Below are 18,762 nucleotides of genomic sequence, written 5' to 3' on the forward strand. Positions count from 1 at the left end.
ATTTCATGGGACATAATTGCAGAAAATGTAATTAGGCCTCCCGGAAACTCTTTTTAAAGTTATATAAATGGATACTTATTTTTTATGTGGTACTGAAGATCCAACCCAGTGCCTCACATGTGTCAGGCTAAGCATTCTACCACTGAGCCACAAACCAGCCCAGAAGCTGTGTCTTAAATCAGCAATTTTGTCTTGGGGTTCTGCAGTTCCATCCACTAAATTTTATCTTTGTTGGGCATATTTGGGTGTTGGTGATACCTTAAACAGCTGGTTTTGGGGCTGGGGTTGTGTCTCAGCAGTAGAGTTCTTGCCTCGCACACATGAGGCCCTGAGTTTGATCCTCAGCACCACATAAACATAAATAAATAAAATAAAGGTATTGTGTCCAACTACAACTAAAAAAATATTTTTTAAAAAAGCGGGTTTTTATTTTTTTTAAGCCCTGTGAGCCAGGACCAATAGGGAATTCATGACAACCTAATAAATAGTTCAGCATTTGCCAGTTTTCATGAAAGCTGAATCCCTATTACCTGTAGGTCGTAACCTTGGGCTCATTAATTTTCTGCCATGTGGATCCATCTTCTGGTGCCTACGATCCAGGGGTGGGACCTTGGCAGCAAAGACAAAAGTAAATTATAGAAAGGGAATGAAATTTTCTGTGTCCTTATATACTTGAGAAGGATCAAGCCCTGTCATTTGGTTGAATAAAGTGAGAAGTGTTATTTGTGCATCCCACCCCTCTCTTCATTTCTCAGCATCTCCACCTTTTCATAGACTTCTCCCTTCTTCTTCCCCCATGCTCAGTCTCTTCTGTGTTTGTGATTAAATAACGCAGGCAAAAGATTGCTTTAAATGGTAATGCTTTAAATAATTACGTTGTGGGCACTAAGAATATACACTTTAAGGATAGATGGAAGAGAGCAGACCACAGTTCTTGACTTGATAACATTTTCAATGATAATCATTCAAACTCAGGCCTCTGTCACAACTTAGATGACAATAAAAATTATATTCTGGAAAATTGCTGTAGATAACTCAAAAAGTTTACTTTAGATAAACACTAATATCTTGAAGATATAATAGTACTTTGAATAAATTTTTATGTAACTGTCAAGTAGATCATGTAAGAGGGTATTTTAGTAGTAGTCTACAAAGATACATATTTTTTATTATATTTTCTGGGCTGGATCTGGTGGCAGAGTCCTATTATCCCAGTGAGTTCGAGGCCCACCTGGGCTACAGTGAGAACATGGCTGAAAATAAAAAAGGACCAGGGATGTGGCTCAGTGGTAAAGCACTTGCCTGGCATGCATGAGGCATGGCTAAATAAATTAAAAAATTGGGCTGTGGATTTAGCTCAATGGAAAAGCACCCCTAGGTTTCATCCGTAGTAACACACAAAGTTGATCAGAAACTATAATATTTATTTAATATTAAATTATTTAATACTGTTTAGTTTTTTTCACATTTAAGTAATGCAAAAACCTTTTTGTATAAATTTACAATTTCACTCCCATTTCTAAAATTCATAAATAGATCTTTTGATTATTTAGCAGGTAACATCTAAAGGAACTGGTTTAAATCCTAATGCCAAAGTATGGCAAGAAATTCCTCCTGGAACTCCTGATGCCACTACTGTAGCTCATGGAACTGAAAGCTCTTGGCATGAAACAGCAGCCACATCAGGGTCTCATCCTGAAGGTAAGTCCTAAATGTTTCATTGGAAAAATTACATTTAAGTTAAAAGGTAATGCCAAACCAGTCTATAGAACTTGGAATACATCCTTTGATTGTTTACAAGATAGATTTGTAAATATTTTATGTGTTGTTTGTATATATTGTCACTATTTGAAGTAGTATCTTTGACTGGGTCCAGTGTCTAACCCATTTATAATATACTTATCATTTATAATTGGTTTATAAGTTAATTTTGAATTGCCATCATCGGCTCTGCTTTTTACTCTCTGTTAAAATTTGGACAAATGACTTCTGTGCTTACTTATTCTTTTATCTGTAAAACAAATAATAATTGCCTACAGCATAAGATTTTCTGAAAATTAAGTGGATAGAATTCATTTGAGTAGTCAGATACATAGCTAGTGCTATGAGTTTTAGTTATTGTTAATTATTTTACCATATCTATAATGGTGAAAACTTACTCCCTTGAGGAAATACTGTTAACTTAAAACCATGGGAAACTTTTTCTGACTGGTAGAATTCATTGAAATTGTGTTGTAGAAGACGTACTGACCAAAATTCTTGAAGGTAGGATTTAAAGAATTCCTATTTACTTTCCCTATTTTTTCGTGAATATAGGAAATGCTGAGCTTTCAGAAGATATGTGTAAGGAATATGAAGTAATGTATTCTCCATCTTGTGAAACCACAAGAAACACTACAGGCATTGAAGAATCAACTGATGGAATGATATTAGGACCTGAAGAGCTGAGTTACCAAATATATGATGTTTCTGGTAAACTTTGTTGTTTTATTGCTTTTTAAAATGATAATTTAAGGGCTGGGGATGTGGCTCAAGCGGTAGCGCGCTTGCCTGGCATGCGTGCGGCCCGGGTTCAATCCTCAGCACCACATTCAAAAAAAAAAAGATGTTGTGTCCACCGAAAACTAAAAAAAAGAATATTTAAAAAAAATGATAATTTAGTTTGTTCTTTTCTTTGAAAAACTTTCTTACATGTTAGGTGAATGTTAAAAATATCCAAACATGAAATACGTAATTTAAAAATAATATTTACTTTATGAGGGTCCTACTGAAGGAAGTTAAGAGACCTAAATTGCAACCTTTCATAAGTTTAAGTTTTTTGGACTTAGTTAGGGTCATTACAAGTTCTGTCAATTTTCCTGTCATTTTTGTCAGATAAATAAATACATATGTATCCACACCTGTTATTATAATAGATAGATAGATAGTCAATTGCCGAATGTTTTTTTTGTTGTTGTTGTGGGTGGGTACTGGGAGTAAGGTACTAAACCTCTGAGCCATATCCCCAGCCCACTATTTATTCATTCATTCATTCATTTATCTATTTATTTATTTGTTTGTTTGTTTGTTTATTTGAGACAGAGCCCTGGGTACTCAACCCCTGAGCCACTTTCCCATCCGTTTATTTGTTTGTTTGTTTATTTATTTGAGACAGAGTCCTGCTAAGTTGCTTAGGGCCTAAGTTGCTGAGGCTGGTCTCAACCTTGCAGTCCTCCTGCCTCAGCTTTCTCAGTCGTTGGAAATATAGGCGTGTGCCACCATGCCCAACTGAGATTAATTTTAAGAAAAAAATCATACTAAACACACAAGTTCCACTGCAGTTTAACCTGTAAGCTATATATATATATATATTTGTACATTCTTTTAATTGAAATGGAGTAGTTTTCACTTAAACTTATGGTTGATGAAATTTTCAAAAGAAACTAAAAATGAACCAAAAAGCTGGATTTGCTACCTTTATTTTTCTAAGATGTAAGATTTTTTGTTAGTTTTTGACATGGGGTCTTGCTGTGTTGCCCAGGAGGCCTCAAATTCATTATTCACCTGTCTTAGCCTCAGGAGTAGCTAGAGTTAAAGGCGTGTGCCAACATGCCAGCTTAAAGGGTCTTATTGAACAATAATTGTAATATGGAGTAGGTATTTGTTTTCCACGTTTATGTAGCTCTTCAGGCAAGGTCTATAAGTTTTTGTCCTCATTACCTTATTATAGGCATTCAGACTACATTTTTTAAATCCATTGGTTTAAAAGATAAGTTCTGAAATGAGGTATTTTCACATGATAACTTAAGATTGGGAGTTCTTCTAGCCTGTAGTTCTAATAAAGTTAACCACTATCCATTTTGAACATGGAGTTGGTTTAAGTTATGTTACAACCCCTTGGTGTTTTAGAGTTTGCTATAATGGTCATCGGAAGGTTAACCAAATTGATAGCTTATTAAACTGGCATTCGGGTGGATTATATATACATAGAAATAGAATGTTGGCAGGAGGTGTGCTGGGGATGAAATCTAGGGGTACTTAATCAACTGAGCCACATCCCCACCCCATTTTATTTTTATTTTGAGATAGGGTCTTGCTAAGTTGCTTAGGGCCTCAGCCTCCTAAAATTGCTGGGATTACAGCACCTGGCAAAATGGTTCTTATGGTCATTATTAATGAAGTTAACTAAATATGTAACTTTGATTCTTGAGTAGCAAGACAATTTAGTGGTAAAATTATAGACAAAGATAATTCAGCTTCCTATTCATCCTATTGTCTCTATTTAGAGAAAAGTTAGTTTCTATTATCATTAATGCTTTTTTTAAGAAAAGGACATATTATATGCTTTTAGTCTGGAAGATGGTGTAAGATTCTAATTTAGAGTGGTGGTTTTCCATGATTGCTTCCTGAGAAAAAAGGCTTAGGTACTGTGTTTAAACAGTAGAAAGCACAGAAGGCCATTAAGAGAGTTGATCTGATCCTTTGAATGCTTGAATGCTGTAAATATAAGTAGGAAGGTATAGTACTCTAAAATCATAGAATGAAGAAGAAAAGTATTTTAGAGTTTGAAGAGTGAGGCTAAAATCAGATTTACTACCAGTAAGAGAAATACAATTATATAAATATGTCCCAATTGGTTTAGCCAATTTGTTTTCCAATTTAGATTACTGTTACTTTTGTTCAACTTTGAGTTCCCCTTAAAGAAATAAATAGTTGTCACTTTTTTAAAATGTTTAATGCAGTGTTTTACAACGTGGTAGTCAAGCGCTTTTGGTATTAATGGTTCTTTTTTTATTTGTTTGGCAAAATAATTTTTAAACTAATATGAAATTTATCTGTAAAAAGATTGGAAGAAATTGGACCCTAATCTGTTATAAAAATTATTTAAAAATACACTTTTGAGGTAAAATTTAATTTGTGCATACTTTTTGACTTTGAGTACAATACATAAATTTCATCACCTACAATAATTTGATATTAACTTTTTCCCCCTCTTGTTTTCTATTATCAGGAGAAAGCAGTTCAACAATTTCTACAGAAGACCTAAAAGAATGTCTAAAGAAACAATTAGAATTCTGTTTTTCACGGTACAGAATCATTTTTATTGATATTTTTCCTTTTTTTGAGTTATTTGGTTAGTATAATACCTATGAAATAGAGTAGAAGAATGTTGGTTCTCATTTCTTTGTAGTACTGTATTTTGGTATCATTTGTGGTATATTTTTAATCTAAATTTAAAGATGTAATCTCCAGTTAGATATGCAAAGAATCTGTTCTCAGTAGAAAAATAATGAAGTTTCTATTAGATATTTTTTCTATGAACATATTCAGTCTCAGGGTTCTCAAAAGTAGTTATCAAACAAAAATTAAAAATCAAATTAGGGCTGGGGTATAGCTCAGTGGTAGAGCACTTGCCTAGCAAGTGTGAGGCACCGCATGAAAAATAAATTTAAAAGATATTGTATCCATCTACAACTTCAAAAAATCGACAAATTAATGGAGAGGTAGGGGAAAATACTTCTTTGATTTTAGGAATTGACTCTTGTAACTTTTGAACATAGTTATTTTTAGCAAGATAGTAAGGAGATAGGCAGAGGGATTATATACTATCAGTGTCTTCTGTTAAATACAGAGTCCATTTAGGCAATGTCTTATGTATCTAGATGCCTTGGCACACACCTGTAATCCCAGTGACTCAGGAAGCTGAGGCAGGAGGATCACAAGTTGCCAACTTGGGGCAGCTTAGCAAGGCTGTGTCTCAAAATGAAAAATAAATGAGGCTGGGGGTTGTGGCTCAGATAAAGTGCCCCTTTTTATCTATGTACGTATGTATGTATGTATGTATGTATGTATGTTTTTAGGTATGTATGTATGGTGCTGAGAATTGAACTCAGTGCCTCACACATGCCAGGCAAGTGCTCTACCACTGAGATTCCCATCATAACTTCTTTATACATAATGAACCCTTGAGCCATGTTTAATTCTTTATCCTAAATAACTCCTGTATCTTATTATCCTCTTTTTTAAAAACAAAATATTTGTTTATTTTTATTTTTTAGTTGTAGGTGGACACAACAACTTTATTTTTATATGATGTCGAGTGCTCTACCTCTGAGCCCCAGCCCTCTTATTATCCTCTTTACATTCTTGTATAGTTTGCAGGATGAAAGCAAGAGTCTCCTGACTTTTTTCTCTAATAGTTCTGCCTATAATATAATTCATTTTCTAGAACATACTTGTAATAGTTACTTTATTTTACTTATTGTTGCTGGGTACAGTTTCACGGCTATAATCCTAGCTACTAGGGAGACTGAGGCAGGAAGATCAAGAGTTTGAGACCAACCTGCACAAATAGCAAGACCCTATCTCAAAAAATATATATTTTTTTTCTATAGACCACTTGTGGGTCTGCTTCTGTTGTCTTGGGTTTTTCTTTTTATCCTCCACCATAGTTTCTTGCCTTTTTGCATGTCTTACAAATGTTGATTGTATGCTGGGCATTATATATATAAGAAGTATGTAAGCTGTAGGTAACAATTTTCCAATCTAGACAAGAATTAAGCTTCTATTAGGCAGATAGAATGAAATATTGATTGCTTTAATCTAGTCAGGAATTGAACTGGATCAAATCTGAGCAGCCATTTTAATTAGACATAGTTCCTCCAGTTTCTCTTCATTAGGAACATCACTAATTTTTCAGAGATTTGAAGTTAGCTCTTTATCTTCTTAAGCCATACAACCTACATCTGGCAAATGCTTTGCTGGGGAGACTTGTTTCATGCAGGTTCTGTTTCCATTGGGACCACACAGATTTTACTTTGCCTTTTCTTCCTGGCTCACAATCTGTCATATTCCTTAGAACTCAGGAAACTCTGTTTTGGGAACTAATGTAATTTTCAATTCATAGTGTTAATCATGTGTCAAGTATATACACTTCATAACTATATATAACTGCCTAAAGCTCTGCTGGCTTCTTTTTTGCTCAGTATAGTTCCTCTATGCAAATGCACTCCATAAGGTCTTTCTAATATTAGTTGTTTTTGTCTTTGAAGCTTCCACACCTCTCCTATTATCTTTCAAAACATAATTCTTGTAATTTATCCAAGCTTTTTTAGTGTTGGTAGTAGGAGCTCTTGCACATGATATAGTACATCATGTCTAAGACTGTGATGCTGTTCAGACCAGCCAGGTGGTTATCATTTGTAGCTCAGCAAGATTGCCATTAAAGCCAGGCATTGTGGCACACACCTGTAATTCCAGCAACTCAAGGCTGAAGCAGAAGGCCAACTGGGGCCAGCCTGGGGATGTGGCTTAGTGATTAAGCACCCCTAGGTTTAATCCCCAGCACTCCCCCGGCCCCACCCCCTACCCCTCCAAAAAAAAACCAAAAAACCAAAACCAACTTGCCATTAATATATGTCAAATATTATTCATGAATAGGTAAGTCTGAGATGCTATATCAATTATTTTTATTTACTTCTGAAAAGGTATAGTAGTTTTTTGTTTGTTTGGTTGGTTGGTTATTTGGTGTGATTTTGTTTTTGGTGGTGCTAGGGATTAAACCCAGGGCCTTGTGCATGCGATGCAAGCACTCTGCCAACTGAGCTATATCCCCAGTCCTAAAGGTATTATTATTAAAGTTTTATTAGCACATTTTGACACATGATTTATTATAATAGATCTGCCAAAAGACAGGGTAGGTTTAGGCTGCAGCCTTTTAGTTGTGCAAAAATTGTTTATGGTTATCTAATTTTCAAGTATATTCATTATTCTTGTTGATTAGGATGTTATTAATATGTTTCATTTATATGTGGTACTGAGAATCAAACCCAGTGCCTCACACCTGCCAGGCAAGTGCACTACCACTGAGCCCCAGCCCAGCTACATCCTTTTATTTTTTACTTTGAGATAGGGCCTCCCTAATTTGCTGAGGGTCTTACTAAATTGCTGAGGCTGGTCTTGAACTTGTAATCCTCTTGCTTCAGCCTCATGATTTGCTAGGATTACAAGCATGGGCCACTATAGCCAGCTGGACACAAGGTTTTTGAAACACTAAACAAAAGAATATCATTCATGGAACCCATATTCTGGTGTGGGGACAGGAAACAATAAGCAGAATAATTAAGTAGTTTATAGTAATATGTTTGAACATTGCTGTGGGAAAAAATTTAAAAGTATGGTTTAAGTAAAGGAAAGAGATTCCAAAGTGCCTATGTGTTTTTTTTTTTTTTTTTAAGAGAGAGAATTTTTTAATATTTATTTTTTAGTTTTCAGCGGATACAACATCTTTCTTTGTATGTGGTGCTCAGGATCAAATCCGGGCGCACTACCGCTTGAGCCACATCCCCCAGCCCCCCTATGTGGTCAGGCGTCTGAGAAGGGAGCTTTTAAGCACAAACTTCTAGCAAATTTTGCTAGTCTGCTTCAAAGAATATTTGATATGAATGAAAAGACAGGAATTTAATTTATTTCAATTTGTTAAAAAGATTTTATGTGTAAGATAGAAGTATTTGTATCTTTTTTTAAAATGTATCTTAGAAAACTATTTTCTTCATTTAAATATATATTTTAAGTTACAAAGGTTAAACATGCTAAAAAAAACCTCCAGGTAGGCTCAATGGGGGCACATCTGTAATCCAGCTACTCAGGAGGCTGAGGCAGGAGGATTTCAAGGTGAAGGCTATCCTGGCTACTTTGGTGATACCCTGTCTTGAAATATAATTAAAAAGGAGTGCCTGCCTAGCATGCCGAAGGCTGTAGGTTCATTCAATCCCCAGTACTGACTCTGCACCTAGAAAAATTCTCATATGCATACTCTAATATTGATGGTAAATTGTGTATAATATGGAACTATGCTCTATGTAATACTTTGTAATATGCCTTTTAATATTAAGCATTTTTTATATAATTCAATAAAATCACTTGTCCAGAACTATGGGGCCAAGTATATTTAGGGATCCAGAAACTTTATGAAAGATTAGCAATGTATATTATGTTGGTATCTTTGAACATGAACTTTTAAATGGATTTTTCAACGTTTACTATGTTAATTCTAATAGCATAATTTTTTTTTCCCTAGACATAGTGACAAAAGTGAGTAAGGTACATTTTTTCCATAGATGCTTTTTAAAAATTGTTTGTTATATTGCTTTTGTTTATTCGTTTCAGAGAAAACTTGTCAAAGGATCTTTATTTGATATCTCAGATGGATAGTGATCAGTTCGTCCCAATTTGGACAATTGCCAACATGGAAGAGATAAAAAAATTGACCACAGATCCTGATCTAATTCTTGAAGTGTTGAGATGTATGTAAATAATAACCTTTTAGCTTATTTTTAAAACTTAAGAAGTTAAATATTTTTTTGGATTTTTTTATGATACAGGGAATTGTTCTAACTCATCTTACTGTTTATTTCTATTTTTTTCTAATAAATTATTTTTACTGGCCAGGATGTATGTATACAGCTTCTGTGTCAGTTGTATTTAGCAAATGTAAACAATAAAATCTAATTTCATGGGCTACTAGAAAGCTTATTCCTCATACCTTGTAAAGCGATCTGTTTGAAACTTTTGAACCTACCTAAGGTGAATGTTTACATTATAGTCAGATAAACTCGCCACATATCTACTACACACAATTGAAATGTCAGTTTTACAAGTTAATACTGTATATTTGCAACAAACTCATTTCTTTTGTCCTAAAGTGATTTTGTGACTTACATATGAGTTGTGACCTACAGTTTGACAAATACTTCTGAAATTTGGTAAAGAATTTATATTTCTTGGTTGAGGCTCTAAGAATTTTTAGTGGTCTTCTGAAAGAGGTAGAAATAAAACTTTTGACAATGGGATTCCTCAAAACCAACATCTAAATGGGTTTTAGATCTTTATAGTAGAATATAAAAGTAAATATATTTAGATGAGGCCCTTAACTAATTAATTAAAATCATAATTATAGGTGCTTCGTGCTCTCCGAAGGTTTCTTTTTAGCCTCAACACAGTGCTAAGTTGATGTACTCTGTTTCTTTTGTTTGTTTTTTCTTGGGGCCTTACACATGCCAGACCCACATTCCCAACCCCCAAAGTACATACTCTGAATATTTAATGTTTTTTGCATATAAACTTCCTTTTTTTTTTTTTAATTGTAACTTATGTTTGCTATATTAACCTAGCCTCTGCTAGTGTATTCTATGGAAATTAAAATGCATGGTTTTTTAATGGTGTTATTAACATCACCACCTGTCACAAATGAGATCACTTTTTAAAATTTCAGCTTCTCCTATGGTACAAGTTGATGAGAAGGGTGAGAAGGTGAGACCAAGTCATAAACGTTGTATTGTCATTCTCAGAGAGATTCCTGAAACAACACCAGTAGAGGTAAATCATTCATTAATCATTTGTAAGTTAAATGTTCTTTAACTGTTTAAATTGGAGGAGGTACATAAGCAAAACATAAGACAGATAAGACAGTGTCCTGTGTTAGTTACTGTCTATAGGATAAATATTAATTTGTTTTCAAAATTCTGACATTAGAAAAACAGAGGGAGAAAAACATGCAATTCTATGTTCTGGAAGGGTAGGCTAAGCAGTGAATCAAATTCTGAATTTTTTGGTTTGACTCAATTACAGTTTAAATATAAATGGGGATTTGGGTGCACTGGTACTCATCTGTGATCCCAGCAACTCTGGATACCGAGGCAGGACAACTGCAAGATCAAAGCCAGCCTCAGCAACTTAGTGAGTCCTAAGCAATGTAGTGAGATGAGACCCTTGTCTTTAAAAACAACAACAAAATGGACTGGGGATATGGCTCAGTTTCTGAGTGTCCCTGATTTAATCCCTGGTACCAAAAAATAAATTAATAAATTATAAATGGGCTATTTTGGGGGGCTAGGGATGTGGCTCAAGCGGTAGCACGCTCGCCTGGCATGCGTGCGGCCCGGGTTCGATCCTCAGCACCACATACCAACAAAGATGTTGTGTCCGCCGAGAACTAAAAAATAAATATTAAAAATTCTCTCTCTCTCTCTCTCTCTCTCTCTCTCTCTCTCTCTCTCTCTCTCTCTCTCTCTAAAAAAAATAAATAAATAAATGGGCTATTTTGAGAACTTATGGATTCATCTGGAAGGATGGATAGAAAGAATCTTGAATAAGTACTAATGATGTGAGATGAACTCTGTTGGTTAGCAAAATATAAAGCAAAGCTGTAGTCATAAAGGTGGTATGATACATAAGAATATAATGTTTGAGCTAGACATAGTGGTGTATGCTGTATAATCCCAGCAACTCCAGAGGCTCACAAGTTCATGGCCATGCTGGACATTTTATAGCAAGACTCAAAAAGGTTCTATCCCCACTACTCAAAAAAGATAATAATAAATAGAAAGGACTGGGATGTAACTCAGTGGTAAAATACCCTTGGGTTCAATCCCCAGTGCAGGGGAAAATGAGAAGCCAGGGGTTTTATAACCTGTTTTAAGATAAAGAACTGATTTTAGCGGGGGGGGGGGGGGGGTAGTTCGACAGAATACTTCTATTATTTTTGTTGTTGTTGTTTATTTTTATGTGGTGCTGAGGATCCAACCCAGCACCTCCCCCGTGCTAGGCAAGCGCTCTACTGCAGAGCCTCAACCCCAGGCCCCCCCCAAAAAAAACTGATCTTTATGTGGTTGAGTAACTTGTCCAAGGATAAATGGGCAGTTACATGAGAGCGTCTACATTTAAACTTGATCATCTGATTCAGAAGCCTGTGTTTCTTAACCACTGTGTCCATTTTAAGACTAAATCTAAAAAGTTGAGGATTGATCATTACCTTGTTTATTGTAATTTATTAGCCATGTTTAGAATTTTTAGTCCCTTGCCACATAGTAAATAATGATGCCTTAGTAGCTAATCTTTTTTTTTTTTTTTTAATATTTATTTTTTAGTTTTCAGCGGACATAAACTTCTTTGTATGTGGTGCTGAGGATCGAACCCAGGCCGCACACATGTGAGGCGAGCGCGCTACCGCTTGAGCCATATCCCCAGCCCAGTAGCTTATCTTTTTACCCAAAGTCATTCAGTATTCAGTATCTAGAATGAAGATTTCCTAAACAGAGAAAGAAGCAGAGAGAAATTAGAAAAGAAACTGTCACAAGATCTTTGAAACTTAGAGTAGTGACCTGGTACATAAAATACTCTTTGTCAAATTTGTATTTATTTTAATTTTTATTCTGAATACATAAAGAGTTTACTACATGAAAAACAATAAAACAAGGTGATAGTGAACAATATTACCAAAAAAGTAAAGGAAGTATAGATGATTAAAATAGCCAGATAAAATAAATGTAGGCAGTAATCACTGAAATTTTTATTAAAATGAGTAGTCGAGGTAGTGACCCTTTAAGGTTCCTGGCAAAATAAATTTTTGCTTACTCTAAGTCCAGACTTCCCCTCTTAATGCTTGCAAAAGTAAATCTGTAAGCATAACTTCCTGTGGAATGATGAAAGTGGAAAATAAGCATTTTATTAAAATCTTTTAAAATTAATTCGTTAAACATTTTAAGGGAATAAGAAATATATACAGTATTGATGGTATTTTTTAAAAAAAAATATTTATTTATTTATTAGTTATTGGCGGACACAACATCTTTGTATGCGGTGTTGGAGGATCGAACCCGGGCCATACGCATGCCAGGCGAGCGCACTACCGCTTGAGCCACATCCCCAGCCCCATGATGGTATTTTTAAAGTAAAGATCAGTAGTAAGTGGCAACCTAATAGTTTCATACAGATCTTCAGTGATGTAATTTTGGGATTACATGGTGATTTTCTAAACTGCAGTTGATGATAATTTACCACTTTTACAAAAGTTATAGAACTTGATGGTTTTCCACTTTTTAAAATTTCAAACATTTGACGCAATGTCATTTATCACAATGAGAACATTCTTTTTTAAATTCAGTGTCTTTGGGCTGGGGATGTGGCTCAAGCGGTATCTCGTTCGCCTGGCATGCGTGCAGTCCGAGTTCGATCCTCAGCACCACATACAAAAAAGATGTCGTGTCTGCCGAAAACTAAAAAATAAATATTAAAAATAAATAAATAAATTCAGTGTCTTAAAAATTTGAGGTATACTGGTTAGGTTTCACTGTTGTCATCAATATTCCCGTCAGCTTTTATCTTAAAAAATTGCCTAGGGGCTGGGGTTGAGGCTCAGTGGTAGAGCGCTCACCTCACACATGCAGGGCCCTGGTTCGTCAGCACCACATAAATAAATAAAGGTATTGTGTCTAACTACAACTAAAAAATAAATATAAAAAAATTGATGCCTATAATGATGCTTTGATATTTTGTGGGTGCAGTTTAACCTGATCATATTCTCTTACTTGGAAATTTTTGGTTATTATTACATTTCTCTTCATACTTGTAATAAACAGGTTCAGTGGACTTCATTGGTAAAAATGGAGTTGGTAAAAAGAACTTGAACATGGGTTGGTTTGGGGATTAAGTCAGTGACTTTTGATGGTATTTTAATGCATATTCTTTCTTTAAACTTTATGTATGTATGTATACTTTAGATGTATGCATACTTTTTCACTTTCAGTTGTTTCTTTATATTAAGTATCTTTAAATATGTTAACTGACCACTCTTGAGTTTTAGTGTAAATATCTTTTGTTTTCTATTTGTACCTGGGATTGAGGACCAAAAGATGTGAAGAAGTGCTCAACCTTACCAGAAAATCAAAAAGAAAATGACTGTGATTTTTCTTTTTTAGGAAGTGAAAGCTTTGTTTAAAAGTGAAAACTGCCCCAAAGTGATAAGCTGTGAGTTTGCACATAATAGCAACTGGTATATCACTTTTCAGTCAGACACAGATGCACAACAGGTAAGGAGAAAACTTTTCTTGTTATAGTCCTGGTTGTAAGAGAAGTCACAGTATATGTTAACTAAGAAAATGTGTACTGCCTGGGGTTGTAGCTCAGTGATAGAGTGTTTGCCTAGTATGTGTGATGCCCTGGGTTTGATCTTCAACACCACATCAAAATACATAAAGTCATTGTGTCCATCTACAACTAAAACTTTTTTATTATTATTTTTTTAGTTGTAGATGGACACAATGCCTTTATTTTATTTATTTTTATGATACTGATGATCGAACCCAGTACCTCACACATGCTAGATGAGCACTGTACTGCTAAGCCACAACCCCAGCCCCTAAAAATGTTTTTTTTTTTTTTTTTGTTTTGTTTTGTTTTGTTTTTTTTTAAAGGAGGAGCTGCGGTTGTGGCTCAGCAGTAGAGCGCCTTCCTAGCACATGCGAGGCCCTGGGTTCGATAAAATAAATAAATAAATAGATAAAGGTGTTGTGTCCAGCTACAATTGAAAGATAAATATTTTTTTAAAAAGACAGAAAAAAAATATGTGCATACACTGGTGCTTTTATTTGTATTTATTTATTTATGAATGTGCCAGGGATTGAACTCGGGGTCACTCAACCACTGAGCTACATCCCCAGCCCTATTTTGTATTTTATTTAGAGATGGGGTCTTAGTTGCTTAGCCCCTTGCTTTTTTGCTGAGGCCGACTCTGAACTCCTGGTTCTCCTGCCTCAGCCTCCTGAGCCACTAGAATTACAGGCATGCACCACCTCACTGGCTTTACACGGGTGTTTTTAAAAACTTATGAGTGCCTTGGTCACCTTTTTACTCTTGCTTAACTGGTATCTTTTTTGGTCATCTTCATAAAGCTTCCTTAGTTTCCATTTAAGAACTGTTTGTTTCCTGTCAAATTTAAAAAAAAAAGTAGTTGGTAGAGTGCTTGCCTCACATGCACAAGGCCCTGGATTAAAAAAATAAATAAATTGTATATTAAATTTATCAAAGTTACTGTGGAGATTGGGAGCTCTGTTCTCAATTGTTGGTATTTCTAGTAGATGGTAGGTAGACTGTATTTTCTAAAATGTTGAAATTTGACTTTAATGTTTTACTCTTAGTTGTTAACATTTTCCTCTTAAAGCTAAGAGAAATATATTCCTTTGAAACAAAAATATATTTGTGTTTGCATTGTAAAGTTACCAAGATTTTTAATTGTCTTAGAAGATTATCTGAATAGTTTTTAAATTGCTATCTAGTGATATTTCTGTTTTGAATCTGATGTGTTTTGTCTGTGGTAATCTATACTAGATCTTCTTTTCTTTCTTTTTTTTTTTTTTTTTTTGGTAATGGGAATTGAACCTCAAGTTGAGCCACATCCCCAGCCTTTTTTTGAACTTTAGAGACAGGGTTTCTCTGAGTTGCTTAGGGCCTCACTAAGTTGCCAAGGCTGACTTTGTACTCAAGATCCTCCTGCCTCAGCCTCCCAAGCTGCTGGGATTACAGGCAAGCACCACTGTGCCTGGCAATCCATACTTGGAACTGTAGCTGAGAAAGGCTTAGATTTTTTTTCTTTGCTTTTTCATTCTGTCACCTTCAGACTGTTGTTTTATTTAGAAACAATTGCTAATCCCAAAATGTTGATAGAATAAAAATAGCTTTAATGAAATGTCTAAATATTTATGAAAGTTCCTTTCTGCTTCATTAACAGGCTTTTAAATACTTAAGAGAAGAAGTTAAAACGTTTCAGGGCAAGCCAATCATGGTAAGAAACATTTGTAAATACAGTACAGGAATGGTGTGAAACAGTTTTTGTTGTTGTTGTTGTTTTTGTCCTTTAAGAATTTTAAAAAACATGGAAATAATATTTTACAAAAACAATAGTAATTTAAAAGATATTTTTGGCTTGTATTATTTGATTCTTAGTTGATAGAACTTTAACAACAGGAATGAAAAACATTCTTAGTACTTTCACCCTCATCTCAATTGACTGCATTCCCACATTAACATTGAACAATTTGGGAACCTAGGAATTGTCATTGATGATACTTAATAGTGTCTTATCTGTTCTTGGGTCCTATGAAATCTACCCTCCAACTTCTTTCCATCACTATTGCTATTGTTTGAACAATTGGAGTAGCTTCGTAACTGCTACACTTTACCACATTGTTACCTGGGAAGGGTACTTCATTTTACTAGTGCAAAAAGTGAGAATAACCTACCTGCTTTCATATAATTAGTATGTTATATTATTAAGAAGTATATGTCAGGCATGTTCTAAGAATTTATTTTAAGTATTTATCTTTTTTAGTTACAGGTGGACACAGTATCTTTATTTTTTATTTTATGTGGTGCTGAGGATCAAACCTAATGCCTCACACATGCTAGGCAAGCGCTTTACCTCTGAGCCATAACCCCAGCCCATGTTCTAAGAATTTGACATATTTAATATCATCCTTATTGTATAGTAGGTCATGTTATTAGTTTTCATGTTACGAATAAGCTATTTGGTAGTTGTAATTATTTTCATTGCCTCTGATGCTCTCCTATTATTATCACCTTCTTTACTTTGAGACTATGAAAATGTTCTGAGTCTTTTAATAGCTTCAAGGTTTTGTATTTCAGATTTAGGTCTTAGGACTTAGTATTTACCAAGATCTAAATCTTAGTAGTATGAAATGGAAATCTAATTTCATTTCTTAACATAAATGAAAATACTATTGTCTCAACATGAAATTGTTGACTGATTTATTCTTTTACAATGTGGTTAGTGCGGGCTGGGGATGTGGCTCAAGCGGTAGCGCGCTCGCCTGGCATGCGTGCGGCCCGGGTTCGATCCTCAGCACCACATACCAACAACGATGTTGTGTCCGCCGAGAACTGAAAAATAAACGTTGAAAAATTCTCTTTAAAAAAAAATGTGGTTAGTGCTAAATCTCTGAGATCTGTTTCAGGTTCTTTTTCCTGTTTTCTGCATCTCTACTTTCCTGAACCAATACTAATATTTTTTAATTGCCATAGTTGTGCAATATCCTTATTTCCATATATAATTTTTTTCTCCTTTTTCTTATTTTTCAGGGTTATGTTGGCTATTCTGAAACCATTAATTTTCCATATGAATTCTGAAACATTTGTCCAGTGCCAATTTTCAAAAGTTATTTGAATTAATGAGAATATCATTAATTTATTGATTAAGTTGAGGACAGTTGGCAGTTTCACCTTGTATTTATTCATTATTGTGAATAGTAGTACAATATTCATTCTGGTCTGCTGTGTGTGTTGCTAAGGATTGAACCATTCATCCAGGCAAACACTTTACCACTGAGCTCCAGCTCCAGCCCTTCTTAAAAATTATGCTTTTGGGGTTGGGGTTATGGCTCAGTGATAGCACACTTGCCTGGCATATGAGAGGCACTGTTTGATTCTTAACACATCATATAAATAATAAAATAAAGGTCTATCAACACCAAAAGATAATTTTTTAAAATTATGTTTTTGTTTGTCCTTGTCCCACTGGTAGGTGGAGGTGGGGGGGTTATTTTTGTTATCTTAGGGTTTTTTTCGTTTGGTTTTCTTTTTGTTTTGTTTAATGTTATAGTCTACGGCAACCTTGGTGAGCACCTTTATTGTATCTAATGGTTGGTGGGTCTTTTGGATTATGAACATGAGAAATGATGAAATCTGCAAATAACCTGTAGTTTGATTATTCCTTCACTTCCCGTTTCTTTTTTCTTTTGCTGAAATTTCAGGTATAGTAATAAAAATTTACACTGTAATTTTTTGTTTTTCCTCTCTACCATTTTGATTTTTCTTCTTTTTTTTTTTTTTTTTTTTTTTTGCTTCACATAGCAGTGTTCTTGCCAAGAAATTCACTTTAGTTTCCATCACCTCTTTTTGATTTGATTTGATTTTTTTTCCCCATGGTATAGATTGAGGCCAAATTCTTGAACATGAAGCAAGCGCTTTACCACTGAGCCACATCCCCTGCCTGCACATTAACATTTATGCCATCCATCCAAACCAAATGGCCTAATACCTGGAAAGAAAAATGCCAGAGCCAGAAATCCTATATGGTGCTCTCAGCTTAAATAAGACAAACCATTTGTGTTACTGGAAATTGAATCATAAGGCCTTAGTACATGCTACGCTTGTTCTCTACAACTGAGCTAGACCCTCAGTCTGAACATGTAATTTTAGAGGCTATATTCTAGAATTTCTATTTAAAAATATTTTCATATGTTTAGATTGCATTCTAACTTTAGCCAATTAACATAATATTTTTATAGTTCCCCCCACCTTACCCCACTGCTGGGGATTGAATCCAGGGCCTTGGTACTCTACCAACTGTGCTATATCCCCAGTCCCCAATTTGTATGTTATTTATAAATACATTTATAATAGCTGGATTAAAATCTTTGCTGTTTTCAATGATGCCCTTGGTTCAATCCCTAGCAACACACACGCAAAAAAAAAAACAAAAACCCACCCTAAACACACACACACACACACACACACACACACATACACACACACACCAGACCAGAATGAATACTGTACTACTATTCACAATAATGAATAAATATAAGGTGAAACTGCCAACTGTCCTCAACTTAACCAGTAAATTAATGATGTTCTCATTTCTTTTGGCAAGTTCCAACACCTTGGTGTGGCTTTTTGTTCCTAATCTAACCCTCTCACATCTTTTTATTTTTTATATATAATATATATATTTTTTAAGTTGTAGATGGACACAATATCTTATTTTTATGTGGTGCTGAGGATTGAACCCAGTGCCTTCCACATGAGAGGCAAGCACATTATTACTGAGCTACAACCCCAGCCCACCCTCTAACATCTATTAATTCTGTTGCAGAAATTGCCAAACTTTATTTCAGCAGCTCAATAATGAATATCACAGGTTTTGTTAGC

At 34.8% G+C, this 18,762-nt stretch overlaps 1 protein-coding gene across 6 annotated transcripts in view; it reads left to right on the forward strand.

Moving 5' to 3' along the window:
- The window catches only part of LARP4 (La ribonucleoprotein 4), a gene marked incomplete at its 3' end in the record, with an annotated part of 67,814 nt that overhangs the window by 24,445 nt on the left and 24,607 nt on the right, over window positions 1–18,762 (forward strand). For 5 of the 6 annotated variants that reach the window (XM_081309079.1, XM_081309082.1, XM_081309081.1 and 2 more), the window contains exons 2-8: window positions 1,554–1,701; window positions 2,317–2,472; window positions 4,991–5,066; window positions 9,148–9,284; window positions 10,253–10,356; window positions 13,737–13,847; window positions 15,545–15,598. In XM_081309079.1, the coding sequence (XP_081165205.1) occupies window positions 1,554–1,701; window positions 2,317–2,472; window positions 4,991–5,066; window positions 9,148–9,284; window positions 10,253–10,356; window positions 13,737–13,847; window positions 15,545–15,598 (786 nt within the window). The remainder of the gene's footprint in view (window positions 1–1,553; window positions 1,702–2,316; window positions 2,473–4,990; window positions 5,067–9,147; window positions 9,285–10,252; window positions 10,357–13,736; window positions 13,848–15,544; window positions 15,599–18,762) is intronic. The other variant, XM_081309080.1, reaches the window with a different exon arrangement.

Source organism: Spermophilus citellus (genome assembly GCF_964194105.1).
Source record: "Spermophilus citellus genome assembly, chromosome: 10".
Taxonomy (NCBI): domain Eukaryota; kingdom Metazoa; phylum Chordata; class Mammalia; order Rodentia; family Sciuridae; genus Spermophilus; species Spermophilus citellus.